The sequence below is a fragment of the Homarus americanus genome, unplaced genomic scaffold (assembly GCF_018991925.1).
Source record: "Homarus americanus isolate GMGI-L3 unplaced genomic scaffold, GMGI_Hamer_2.0 scaffold36734, whole genome shotgun sequence".
Taxonomy (NCBI): Eukaryota; Metazoa; Arthropoda; class Malacostraca; order Decapoda; family Nephropidae; genus Homarus; species Homarus americanus.
In genome coordinates this window covers 1,447,970-1,463,086 of record NW_024733126.1, presented here as the reverse complement: position 1 = coordinate 1,463,086, position 15,117 = coordinate 1,447,970, and the positions used below count along the sequence as shown (strand labels likewise).

The window sequence follows — 15,117 nt, the reverse complement described above, 5'->3', positions numbered from 1 at the left end:
GGTGTCAGTTTTAGTGTTATTTTCGTAGTAAAGAGATATCAATCTCTAATGGTTGTTTATCCCTCGGAAAACCATGGTTCTTGACTTTCCTCTTATAAGATCCTGATTAGACTGGCAAGCGATTTCTATCCGTAAGTCCCAGGACTTTACAGAGAGAATGATTAAACATAGGCTCATGTTCTATTTAGAAAACAACAAACTTACTAAACGATCAACAATGTGGCTTCCGCCATAGCAGGAGTACACTAGATCATCTAGTAAGGTTGGAATCAGATATTCAAAAGGCCTTTAAGGCTATATTTTTTTTTACTAGGGTATTCCTTGATATAGAAAACCCTACGACATGACTTGGTGTCCTGGGGTTCTCATGAAACTTCACGCTTTAGGTTTAAGGGGGCATCTACCATTTATATTCAAAATTTTATTAAAGATAGGAAATTTGCTGTCAAACTTTTGACAAAATAATATAAAGTCGGATATATTTGTCCTCGAGAATTGGATATCCCCGGGCAGCGTTTTTGGTGCTGCGTTATTTTTAATTATGATGAATGACTTTCTATCACTAGCCCCAGTGCCACGAGGAATTAGGTTTTCTCTCTACGCCGATGATTGTGCTTTGAGGTCTTCCAGTCGCAATGCACAACAGTCAGCTGAGGGGATGCAAGGTGGGGTTTTAAGCCCCGTCCACACGATCGAGCACTCACTTAATGCCCGTTGTTCGGGCAAAATTGACGGGCAAACCAAAGGAGTGCCTCGTGCTCGTGGTAGAGCGAAATCACCACATAAGGCCGTCTGCCTGGTGGTTTGACCGTTTGCTGCCGGGTATGGATGGACGACCCTGCCAGACAAACGAAGTTAACCTTGGAACCCTGGCTGCCAGTTTTTCAGTCTCTCCACTGGTAAATGTCTGTTCCTCCGTCCGCCACAGACCAAGGAAACATTCATTGGTCTAGAGAAGAGACCATGGTGTTGATTGAACTCTATCGTCAGCACCCTTGTCTATGGAATGTCAAAGTGGACATGTACAGGGATAGGGACAAACGTGCAACAGCACTGAGACAGATTACAGAGGACATGAATAGAAGCGGGATTACAGTTACCACAAGTGATGTGAAGAGAAAAATTGAATCACTTCGAAATCAGCATAGACGGGAACTAAGAAAGATGCAAAAATAAAAAAAGTCTGGAGCTGGAACTGAGGACATTTATATTCCCACATTATGGTGCTTTGATGCACTGCATTTCCTCATTGATGGTGACACAATTCGACAATCTGTCAAACATGGATACTCACACTACAGAAGATATGTCTGAGGTACATTCTGATCAAGAGGTACGTATGCAAGCGTTCTCTTTCTCTCTGTGTGTATTGTACGAAATATGTATGTATATATTGTAGTGTGTCACTATTAACAAAGAGCTTGTGTATATTTTTATTTATTTATAGATATTCAACGATCCGCTACTGCTGGGACTTGATGATAATCCACCAGCCACTGTCACTGGTTCGGCCACGCCCACCGTCTCTTGTATGGCTACGCCGACTCTCTCTCGTTCGGCTGCAGAATCGAATACTCGTGAACCCTCACCCACACCGTCAACAAGTAAACGACTGACCAAAAGAGTTTCTGACGATGCTGATAATATCCTGAGAGGCCCTCCACCACCTGCAGTCATTATCTTCCTCCGAAAATATTATAAATGATGCAGACAAGTGATTTTGGTCAAGTTGTTGCTAACGATCTTCGACAGATGAGCGGTGAAAATAAAATACATGCTCAGAAACTTATTTATGAGATCCTCTATCTGGGGAAACTAGGTAGGCTATCCTCCTCAACGACTATTATGTAAGGGTCATTTATTGAATGAGGGTGTTGGATACGCGTACTTATTATAACTATCGATGCGTCATTAGTGGCAAACAGTGATAACTGTTGTTAAAACACACTCTAGTATTTTATTTTTATTGACAAATATGCATGTTGGTTTGGTCTACATGTCTTTATTGTTTGGAGTGGGTCTTCAGATATTTAATTTAAGACTACATACGCTAGGGAGTATGTAATTATGTTAATTACAGTGTATAATAAGTTGTCTATAGCGTTTTGGAAGCAACCTTGTGTCCTAAACAGGTCCATCATGTATCATGTGTATGGAGGGTTATCCCCTTTTACAAAAAGTGTTATTTTCATTAATAATCAATAAAAACCGGTAACCCAACTAAGCCTACTATATCACATAATAAGACATGTGTTACCATAGGAACCTCTCGTGACCGTCAAAATTGAATAACAATGTATACTACAAATCTCACCTGCAAGTAATTCTCCTTGAGTACTTCATATATGGGTTGACAAGTTGCAGGTATTATGGGAGACAAACTTTGTTTTGATATCCTCGTTGTATACTGAAGCGACGTGTAGGAGCACCCAGTTGAAAGAAATATGAGCGTAGCCTCTAGACGAGCCTCTGGAGATATGCTCTGCCTCATAATGGTATCTTGTTTTTTTATGTATGGTTCCAATTTAGCGAGAAGTCTATAGAAGGTGTTGGGGTCCATTCTCATGTAGTTAGTGAAGTCTTTCTCATGTTCACCTTGCAGTTCAGGTAAAATCGTGGCATAACTTCCCTTAACTTTTCGTTGAGAGAACCATTCCTTGCACCATTCCCTTTTCTGTTTTTTCTTCTTTTTGCACACTGTAGCAATTATTATACACAGCGCTATAGTCTTCGATTTAACTGTACTGTGACACACCATGGTGATCGTACCGCAGCAGCTACTGCCGACCACCTACTCGCTACCAGCGGCAGAGTGTGACTGCTGCCAACCAGCACCTCCGAGTGTACGACGAGACACAGGCTTTGCCCGGTAAACGGGCAAAGTCCGCCGGGCACTGTTCGATCGTGTGGACGGGGCTTTAGATTCTCGGTGGCTAAAACATCATGAGGTGTTTTCACTTGAATCAAAAAATCCCCTTTCAGGCCAGTACTTCAAATATATAATACTCCTGTTGTCTTTCAAAATTAAGTCAAATTTTTAAGCCTAACTTTGAACAAACGCCTCACTTGGAGAGAACATATTAATAACGTAATAAATAAAACCTCCAATTCAACTAAAATTTTGAAATACCTATCGAGTAAATCATGGAGAGCCGATATGAAGTCTTTATTGATGTTGTACGAGTCCCTAATTAGATAAAACATGGACTATGGAGCACAGCTGTATGCATCAGCAACTAATACTTTACTCTCTAAGCTGACAGCCATTCAGAACAAATGCCTACGTATCAGAGATAGAGGCGAACATCCCCCCCTATTACAGCAGAGGAGGGAATACCTAACGTTATCTTATGGGTACAAGGTGGCACGGGTGCTATGAATTTCTTGCGGGATAAATTCCTTTGCCGCCCGCCTCTACCACTTAACAACGCAAACTGGGGTCTTGTTAAATGCCAAAGATAAACTAATACAAAAGACATATTCTACCTTGGGAAGTCAGGAGAACATTTGTCTCCACTGAGTGGCTCCCAGGGAAGAAGCAGACCTCCCATGTGGAGATACAAATTAAATTCATTGAACTCCTCCTGGTGATTCGGGACCCGTCTATATACAGACAGGTCCAAGACTGGTATTAGCGTCGGTGCAGAAACTACCAGTCAAGACATCGTTTGCCAGACCACACAACAGTGTTTACAGCTGAGTTGTTCGCCATTGACATGGTCACAGATCATGCAAACAACTCCCGTAGTGATAAATTTTTATATTCTCAGATTCCATGTCAGCTCTTAAAGCAATTAAAAGTGGCCAAATAGAAATGAATGAAATACAGGCAACATTATCAATAAACTACACTCAACTGACACAAGCATTGCAACATAGCAGGTAATGAAAGGGCAGACCAATTAGCCAAAACTGCGGTAGAAGCATACCCTGGGAGCTACTGCGGTGTTTCTCACAAAATAAACTTACAGTCAAACGAGATGGCAAGACAAATGGACTGCATTGACCATCACAAACAGAGTCAAACATATTATTGAAGAGTGGTCCACAGCATATAGGAATAGCAGGAGAGAAAAGGTTGTACTTGCACGGTTGAGTATGAATGCTACTTTTATTACTCACCTCTTTTTCTCCGCAGTGTTATATATGTCGCACAACATTATCAATAAAAGACCTCCTGTGTTATTGTAAAAACTACACCATAGTGATGAGACGAATCCAAGCCTTTTGTGTAAGGATACATTAAAGAGACCCGACTCATTGACAAAATGTGATTGGACAGTTGTGTTCATATTCTATTAAAATTACAAATGTCATGTATATTTATATATATATATATATATATATATATATATATATATATATATATATATATATATATATATATATATATGAGTGAGCAGATATATATAGCAGGGTTGAGTTTATATATGTGTATTCAAATGTACACTCGGAAACCATAATCTCTAGTCCACCTGGGTCGGTGCTGGAGGTCAGAACAGTGTCCTTTCTGGACGGGTGGGCCCCCACTAACTATCACGAGGCCCCACACGCACGAACACACACAGTCATAGTACGGCTGTATAGATGACATTATGTATAAATATTGTATATGGCATTTTATACTCTACAATATCATCATTATACATGAACACGAAGAAAAAATACCATAGGTTGTAGTTACGAAAGTATGAATGGAAATAAACATTTCCACACAATGTTTGCAGCGCTTGTGTGTGTGCCAGACCACGATGCTTCCCAGCATTCGCATAACTGTATGAAAAGTCGTGTTTAATTAACTACATATTTCAAAAACCTTAAATTACATGTGGATCAGTCGCCCCTCATTTGACACACTTATAGTATAATACTTTGACCATCCCACCTGGACACATGGAGGCCCACGGTAACTCTCACGGGGCAACATATGCACGAACACACAAGTTATGATATGAACCCTTCCAGGCTTCACTATCATTATCATGTTATGTTCATCGTGCTCTGTATCTTGGTAACTAGTCATAGTATCAATACATAACAGTGTTATTAGTATAATATTGTAACTTTTACCCTACAGTTATTGTTGTAAATCATGGACAGGAAGGATACATAAATTGTAATATCAAGTGTATGGTTCGCTCAAAGCCACCCGAAGTCAGACAACGAGTAATAATAATAAAATAATAATAATAATAAACGGTTTATTTATAGAGTTGCAGCAGGTGGCTGAAAATAAACAGACTTACATTTAATTTAGACATAATGATATAATATGCATTGAATACATTTACAGGGCTGTGCAGTACATAAGTCAGGAGTTGTTTATTATTTTAACAATAGATGGGATGGTGCTGTTCTTATATCTATCGGTGCGGGCTCTTATGGACTGAATTTTGTTGTAGTGGCGGACTGAGTGAGTTGGGTGGGGGGCTGCAGGTGGCAGGAGGTGGCGATGGCGAGGGTGGTGCAGTAGTCCACGGCCAAACCTTTCCAGTGTTTGGTGGTGGAGGTCACTGATGGATGGCATTTCCAGGGTGGAGAGAGCGTTGGTGTAGCCGGAGTATTCTGTGCCGAGCATGATTCTGTGTGTGTGTGTGTGTGTGTGTGTGTGTGTGTGTGTGTGTGTGTTCTGTAACATTAAGCTTCATCCTTAGTAGGTAAGATGTTTCATAAAAAGGTTATTCCCCTTCGTGATTGTGAGCATCGTCCCAGAGCACATTGTTTCCATCAAAACCATGGTTCATCCTTATTTCCCTTCTTCCGTGTAACTATATCCATATGGCAAAGTGCTTGCTTTTCTTTTCTTTATTTACCAAAATAATGTGGATCAGTTACTCGTTATTTAACACATACATGCACTTAGAACATCAAGATTGTTTTGTAGGCATGACTATTGGTTAATTGAAACCACAAAAATATTTTTCACATTTATTATGCATAAACATTGTAAACATATTTGTGTGATTATTGTAGTATATAACATACATTTACTGTATGGACAGATTCCTTAGAGTTATGCATATTAATGCATAGATATTGTAAGCATATTTATGCAAAGTGACGTAAAACCACATAGTAAAATACCTGGACAAATTCCCGAGAGTTAGGAAACGAAGTCTATGTGGCCCCAACGAGGTTACACCAGAGAGCTAACCGCCCCGCCACCCCCTACAAGGCACCGTCGTGGGCGGAGATTTAATTCTTGACCACAGGCTAATACCGTGTTCAACCTCCATCTGCTGCTATAACTTCATGCAATTTGGTGGGCATGGAATCTACCAGATTGCTGCAGATGTTCGGCCTCCTCCTTATTCCCTTCCACACATTATGTGCGTGTCTCCTTACTGCCTCACTCGTTTTCTTCTCAACATCCCATTCAACAACCATATGCGCCCATAGTTTTTCTATTGAATTACAAACGGCTCTTTAGGGGGCCAGTCCAATAGAATAATCTGCAGGTGCGCCTCAAACCAACGCTTGACTGCCTGACTTGTATGTATTGGACTGCGGTCTTGCACCATACATATAGGCTGTGGGTCTGGGATGGCATATGAGTTGGTGGGAGGATAGTTAGCAGTCCTGTTGAACTGGCAGGTAGACAAAACAGAAAACTCACAGCCAAACTGTAAGAAAACCCATGGACAAAGAGACATTACTAAAATATACTAGGTCATTTTAGCGCGTGCACACACATTATATACAGACCTAGTGGTCCTTGCGAGGCTGTTTGGTTATGCTATGCTAACTAGTTTGCTAGGGTGAGGGAAAGTAAGTATATATATATATATATATATATATATATTTAACTCTTCTTAACAAATGCAAGGATGTTGCCCCGTGAGAGTTACCGTGGGCCTCCATGTGCCCAGGTGGGATGGTCAAAGTATTACATTCTATAAGTGTGTCAATTGAGGAGTGACTGATCCACATGTAATTTAAGGTTTTTGAAATATGTAGTTATATTAAACACGATTTTTCATATAGTTAAGGGAATGATGGGAAATAAAGGATATAGATGGAGTGTGGTGGAATCATCGTGGTCTGGCCACAAGTGATGTAAACTGGGTGGTTTGGAAGTGTTTATTTCCATTCATACTTTCATAACTACAACCTATGGTAATTTTTCTTTGTGCTCATATATAATGAAGAAAATGCAGAGAATAAAATGCCATAAACAATATTTATAAATAATATCATCTATACAGCTGTACTATGACTGTGTGTGTTCGTGCGTGTGTTGCCCCGTCCAGAAAGGACACTGTAATAACCTCCAGCACCGACCCAGGTGGGCTAGAGAATATGGTTTCCGAGTGTATATATATATATATATATATATATATGCTGATAACTGTAGGTTATGAATCTAAGCTACTGTGCCGAGTAGCATCTATGTATATAATTACGTGGCAACACTGCACGTGTTATGTGGCAACATTGCCCCGAGGCTGCCATATGGCAAAGCAGTCTCAGTCTGACTTCGTGAGCCGTGCATGGCAGACGCTAGTCACCGCTTGTATTTCTCCTATCCGAATAAATGGACTTCAGTGTTACCCGGTGTTTCCCTACCCATCACTGCCTTCTTCAGGGAACACTTGGAACCTTCATGGCGCAGTGACTAGGATCTGTGGACTTACAGTGAACAATGGACAGTTAGCCGGCGATGTGCGACTGCCGGCGATGTGATGTGCTCATCGACTCTTCATGTGTTGTGTGTGTTGTGTTGTGTTTCGCCGCGATGTGCAGTGTTGGGCCGTCACAGTGCTTTTTAGTGATGGTGGCAGTGTTAGTGTCAGTGTATTAGTGTGTCTAGAGCTGAGAGTTGAGCATTGGCCTGTTTTTTTTTTGTGGTATCCACGGAGCACGCAGGCGTACACCCTTCTCGTGTGACATCCGGGGAGGCACTAACGTTCTCACCCCCACGGCGGTTCTAGCCACCGGCAGTAAGGCCACCACGGAGTGCATCTGCTGTCTCAGACACACACACACGCACGCACGCACTCACTCACGGACAGAACAGTGGACTCTATGCGTTATTTCTGCGCTATTTATGTCATATATATGTGGTTCGAGCTGTTGAGGCGCCACTTTATATACTAAACAGTGCAGTCCACGCACACACTAATATGGGCGGTAAGAAGGGACAACGTCAAGATGGGAGACACGACTCCCCACCACCTTCCCCTCCACCGGGCGCAGACTCTCATCCTCCACCTCCAGTGACGGACATTGCCACAATTCTGAGGTGGATGGACGACCGGGACGAGCGACGTAGAGAGATGGAATTTCAGAGGGAGGAGATACGAAGAGAGGAGGAAAAGGCGCACTTTGATGCAATATTGGCGACCCTGGCGCTAACCCACCCTCCCTCACTCGCGCAGCAAGGCGCCAGTACCCTCCCTCCTCCACCACACCAGCGTCCTCCAGGCACTCTTGCTACTCCAACAGCTCCCAAGGCATCTGTTCAACCCCCACCCGCCCTCTCACCAGACGTCACGTTTCAGCTTTTTCGTGAGTGGAGGCGGCGTTGGACAGATTACTCCACGTTGGTGGACCTTGACAGCATGCCTCCAAACAAACAGCTCATCCAACTGCGGATGTGTTTGTCGCTGGAGACCCAGAGAGTTTTGGAGCACATGTTGCAAGTGCCTCCCGATTCTACATCTTCAGTGCGTCGCCGCGCCTTCACCAGCTGCAAGCAGGCGGAGAAGGAATACTTTGAAGAGTTTGTCAGAGGAGATCGACGTCTGCAAGGCGCACAGCCGGGAATGTGAGGAAGCCTGGATCAAGCACGGGATCTTGACAGGTGTCAGGCACGAAGAGTTGGTGCAGCGACTCATCCCCCTGGACGCTTCCTCCACACTCCAGGTGGTAGTGACTGAATGTCGGTCGTACGAGGCCACCAAGTCCGCCACCTCTGCCTTACGGGCCCCACCTGCTGTGAGAGCTATCTCACAATACAAGAAGTACAAGAAGGCGGCCAACAACATGAAGGCTGCCGCACATTCTTCCACGCCCCCGCCTAGTGCTTCCTATGGCAGCTGTGGAAAGCAGCATGGCCCCAAGACATGCCCGGCCACCGACGCACTGTGTCGTGGATGTGACCGTAAGGGCCACTGGTCTAACACAGACAGGTGCCCTGCACGAGGCCGCAAGTGTCAGGCCTGCGGTCGTTATGGACACTACGACAAGTGCTGCCGCCAACCCAAGCCCAAAAGCCCGAGACGAGGAGGAAGGCAGCGCACTTCCCTCGGGGTGGTTCGCACGCATCCCCCTTCAGATGGCCTACACAGCCCCAAGCAGCAGCTGAGTCACATCAGGAGGGTGGAATCGACCACACGCCCCAGGGCTACCCCTTCCCCTACCATCCGCGTCGCCGTCACACACGGTGATGTGTCGGGTCACATCGAGGTGATACCGGACACCGGCGCTGATACTATGGTGATAGGCCTGAAGCACCTCCAGAAACTGGGCCTCACCAAACGCGACCTGGGACCACCGCCGCAGCTGCAGTACTACAATGCTGACGGTTCCCAGATGCCAGATGCTGTGGGCTCCTTTCAAGCGGAGATCACTTATGGCGACAGTTCGTGTCATGGATGGATCGACGTGCAGCCTACTCTCACTACACCCTTTTTGTCGTGGGAGCACTGCAAGGAGTTAGGCGTGGTGCCCAGAGACTTTCCTGAGCAGATCCCAGCTGCTCGGTACACCGCCAGCAGGGTGCGTGAATCACCGAGCGACGCGCCTTGCGCTGCCGCACAGAGCGGCCCAGAACCTGCGTCCACTCCCGCCCCGCCTCCACCCAAGTCACGGCTGCTTCCTCTTCACAGCGAGACGTCTCCTTCAGCCACAAGGGCCTACTTCCTGAAGGAGTACTCGGATGTGCTGGTGACGACGGAGGCCCTACGGACCGCGCCACTGAAGGCTATGGCGGGTCCACCTATGAGGATACACCTGCGGGAAGATGCACAGCCGTTTGCCATACACACTCCCCGGTTGATCCCTCTCGCCTTCAGGGATTCAGTCAAGAAGGAACTGGATTCCATGGTGGCCCAGGGTGTCATCGTACCCATTGGTGACGACCTGTCCCCTTGGTGCCACCCTCTAGTCGCTGTGGCTAAGACTAACGGCGGTGTGCGAATTACTACCGACTTGTCCAAGCTTAACAGCCAGGTGTCCCGTCCCGCCCACCCTTCACCCACACCTTTTGCAGCTATACGGAGTGTGGATCCGAAGGTACGGAACTTCTCGACGATGGACGCCCTCTGTGGTTACTGGCAGATCCCACTGAAGAAGGAGGATCAGCCACTGACCACTTTCATCACGCCTTACGGACGCTTCCGCTACTGCCGTGGCCCTATGGGATTCGCTGCTACGGGGGACGCCTTCTGTCTCCGTGGTGACATGGCACTTCAAGGCGTGACCAACTGCGTGAAGGTAGTGGATGACGTCCTCCTCTACGATGAGGACTACCTGACGCATCTTCGCCGCATCGACGAGGTACTGACCAGGTGTAGGACGCACGGCATCACTCTGAATGCCGAGAAGTTCGTCTTGGCCGCACCTGCAGTGTCTTTCTGCGGCTACCGACTCTCAAGGGATGGCATTGCTGCGGACCCGGAGAAAGTTCGCGCCATAGCGGACTTTGCAAAACCTGCCAACCTTATGGATCTCAGGTCTTTCATGGGCCTGGTGAACCAGCTGGCAGAATTTTCTCCTGACGTCTCCGCCGCTGCCGGGCCTCTCCGCCCCCTGATGAGCCCCAAGAGGACTTTCACGTGGACCCCTGGCCACGACCTCGCCTTTCATAAGGTGAAGGAGGCCCTGTCAAGTCCACCTATCCTAACTACTTTCGACCCAGCGCTCCCCACCGTCCTCCAGACAGACGCCTCGCGCCTGTACGGGGTTGGTTACGCCCTTCTCCAGGATCACGGTGGAGGAAAGCACCGGCTCGTACAGTGTGGCTCTCGCTTCCTCACCGATGCTGAGTCTTGCTACGCTACCATCGAGCTGGAGCTGCTGGCAGTGGTATGGGCCTTATCGAAGTGCAAATTTTACTTGATTGGCCTACAGCACTTCGACCTCATCACAGACCACAGGCCCTTGGTCCCCATTCTTAATCACTATTCGCTGGACGCCATCGAGAATCCCCGCCTCCAGCGCCTGAAGGAGAAGATTTTGGCCTTCGTCTTCACCGCGGCTTGGCGCGCAGGAAAGGAGTTGTGCATCCCGGATGCCCTCTCCCGCTCCCCAGTCAGCCGCCCTACACCTGAAGACGAGATGCTCAGCACCGAGGCCGGTTTCTCCGTCAGCAACATCGTCACTTTGCAGGCCGTACAGTCCCTCGCCAGCACCCAGGCCTCAGTGTCGCCACCCGACAGCGATCTGTCCCTTGAGGAACTACGGACCGCGGCACGCGACGACCCCTCCTACACTCAGCTCTTGGAGAGTGTGAGGACTGGGTTCCCTCGCGACCGTTTTGACCGCCACAACGCCCTACGCCCGTATTGGAAGATACGTGAGGACCTCTACGCAGATGGGGACCTCGTCCTGTACGGTGCCCGTGTGGTTGTCCCTGCAGCTCTCCGTCGTCGCGTTCTGGCCTGCTTACACGACAGCCATCGTGGAGCAGAGGCCACCAAGCGCCGCGCAAGACAGGCTGTGTACTGGCCCGGCATTGACGCGGATATCGTCAATACGGTCCGTGCCTGTGAGCCGTACCAGATCATGCAGCCCAGTCAACAGCAGGAGCCCCTCTTGTGCGACGACGAACCCACCAGGCCCTTCGAGTCCGTGTCGGCTGATTTCTTCAGCACAGATGGGAAACATTTCCTAGTTGTGGCCGACCGACTCTCTGGCTGGCCTGTGGTGGTAATCTGTGGCTCGGACACGACGTCGCGGCCACCATTCGTCACTTCCGGCACCTCTTTCGTGACCTGGGCGTCCCCGTACGTCTGCGGACGGACGGTGGGCCACAGTTCACCAGCCGGGACTTCACAGGATTCCTGGAGCGTTGGGGAGTCCGCCACATCGTGTCAACACCCCACTACCCACAGTCAAACGGCCATGCTGAGGCTGCGGTCAAGACAGTCAAGCACCTCATCCTCAAGGTGGCCCCTTCAGGCAACATAGACTGTGAGGCGTTTGACAAAGGACTCCTGGAGTTACGTAATACTCCCACCCACACAGGACGCTCCCCTGCCCAGATCCTGTATGGTCACCCTCTCCGCTCTTGCGTTCCTGCACACGCCAAGGCCTTTGCGAAGGAGTGGCAGACCAGAGCCGAGAGCTGCGACCGCCGCGCCGCTTCACGTGCCCAGGACGCCAAGGCTCGGTATGACGACCGTGCCCGCCCTCTTCAGCCACTGGAGATTGGTCCCCTTGTCCACGTCCAGGACCCGACGACGACACGTTGGGACAAGGTGGGCATAGTGATGGGCGTCGGCCTGTCGCGGGACTACAAGGTCAGGATGCCGAGCGGCCGTGTCTGGTGGAGGAACCGCCGCTTCCTCCGGCCAGTCCCACCCCCTGCTGCTGGCCCCCTGACCGAGGACGAGTCTCCTACACCTCACGAGGATCCGCCCCACAGTGCACCTCGACGCTCGGAGCGACTTAGGACTAAGAAGTCCGCTCAAGACAAAGACTATGAGCGTGAGGGGGGAGGGAGATGTAGGTTATGTATCTAAGCTACTGTGCCGAGTAGCAACCTTGTATATAAGCTACTGTGCCGAGTAGCATCTATGTATATAATTACGTGGCAACACTGCACGTGTTATGTGGCAACATTGCCCCGAGGCTGCCATATGGCAAGGGAGTCTCAGTCTGACTTCTTGAGCCGTGCATGGCACACGCTAGTCACAGCTTGTATTTCTCCTATCCGAATAAATGGACTTCAGTGTTACCCGGTGTTTCCCTACCCATCACTGCCTTCTTCAGGGAACACTTGGAACCTTCAATAACCACAAGGAAAGAAGAAAACACGAAGTTCCCAAGCGCTTTCGTGTAATTCACATCTTCAGGGGTGAGTACAGTCTGTACGCACCCCTGAAGATGTGAATTACACGAAAGCGCTTGGGAACTTCATGTTTTCTTCTTTCCTTGTGGTTATCAGCATATACCTAGATCACGCGCACCTACAGTGATTTACTTGCATATATATATATATATATATATATATATATATATATATATATATATATATATATATATATATCCTAAAGTACAAATGAACCATAATACAGAGTAACAAACTCTACACAATATTAAAAGCTTTCTAAAAACAAATAAATAAACTAATTAATCAAAATCAAGAAATGAAATCATCTCCTTGACATATGTACCCGGTATGTATGTATCATCATCCAGTAGTACATACAAGTCATGCATATGATACTATCTCACTCATACTTCATGCAGTCTTTTAACCCACACATCCATCAAGCAGTCCATTCATTATCACTGGCTATACATAAATATCCTTAAAATAAAATGTGTGCTGTGCGACCCAAATCATTTGATTAACCACTTGATGGCAAGAAGAGTAAAAGCAAGAAGGAGAAAGACAAAGAACACCTTGAAAAGCCGCGGGTCCACGAAAACATCGTGTATATGCGATCCATGTCAATGCTGAACTGTTTGGTACGACAAGAGGAATAGAAAGAGAAAGACAAGTAACACCTTGCAAAGTCACGACACAAGCAAATAACATTATATCTAACCATATGATGTTGACGGCCAGCAAAACAAAGAAACCACCCAACGCAAGTTAACCACAGGCAGCTTGATTCTCTTGGAAGAGATTTTAGCTCATTAGAAATCGCGTACTTTAGCGAAGCAGTTAATCTAACAAATAAGGCCAGTCTGGTAGCTGGAGAAAGCACCTCACCTCTCTGTGTGAGAGTTAACTTGACATCTCTGTGTGAGATGTTAGTTTTAAATATTCTGGAATCTTGTAAGGATTTAGGCAAGATATGCCTTGTTAAATATTCAGGTGAATTACCCTGATATCTGGTAGGGATTCAGGTGAAACCCAGGTACACTGAAATTACCTGAAATGTTAATACTGTACCCGGCCCAGTGTCAGTGATTACGTCAAACCACGGCGCTATTCCTCTGCCGAGATGTGATTGATACTCAATACATTTTAGTGATTAGCGTTGTGAACATATACGTGTGGATACCACCACGACATATTGATGTGAAGGATATAACAGTGTAATCCTAAATTCGTTAAAAACACCCCCCATTAATAATTCCTCCACTTTGTATAGAGCCGGATAATTGATTGTAGTTGTAAACAGTGAAGTCTTCCATCAATTTTATTGCAAATTATTATTCTAACTGACATAGCACAACTATGATATGTCATACAATGATGATATGAAACAACGTTAATATGATATATAAATGCTTGACATAATACATAACGTTAACAAAACACACTGCTGGCATGACAGACGACGATGACATGCAACACAAAGTTATCATGACAAAGTTGTCATAATATTGACACATGATATGTGGCCCTCGCTGCTGTAACACATGACCTGTCACACTTTAATCGTATACATGTAGTGTTGGAACACTTTATATTCTTTTCACCATTTCAGTGCTCTCGAACTGAAGTTTCCCTCGTCAACTAGTCGCTGATATGAGTTATAACTCCAGATGTGACTACTCACCTAGAGCGAGGCTGATGGCGTAGCCGAAGGGGGCCTGGCACCAGAGGAGTCCTTTGCTGTACACCGCTTCTGCCGACCCGTTGATATAACCTCCACCGACCCACGTGGCTGTAGAACAAGAGAATGACTATTATGTGAAACAAGCACGAGGCTCTTAATAATTTATAATTCCTGTGTTTGCCAGGCCCATGACTACTCTTGTGTCAAGCTGAATTGATGCAATATTATCAGTTAGCTGGGAATGTGTAGCTTTTCAGAAAATCTACATACTTTCACTGCAGACCAGTGTAAGTGATAGGGTTATAATAATGAAGGATTTAAATTATAGGATGATTAAAGAAAATGGATTGTAGGGAAATATGGAGTGCCAGGAAATAATGAAAATGAATACAAGCTGATATCATCGTAGGGTGAACAGTACATGGTTCAAAAAATA

The 15,117-nt window shown here is 46.4% G+C and overlaps 1 protein-coding gene across 2 annotated transcripts in view; it reads right to left on the bottom strand.

The window, feature by feature from the left end:
* Positions 1 to 15,117, bottom strand: part of LOC121869300 (high-affinity choline transporter 1-like) — a 317,712-nt gene that overhangs the window by 187,708 nt on the left and 114,887 nt on the right. For both annotated transcript variants that reach the window (XM_042370545.1, XM_042370547.1), the window contains exon 4: positions 14,682 to 14,789. In XM_042370545.1, coding sequence (XP_042226479.1) covers positions 14,682 to 14,789 — 108 coding nt within the window. The remainder of the gene's footprint in view (positions 1 to 14,681; positions 14,790 to 15,117) is intronic.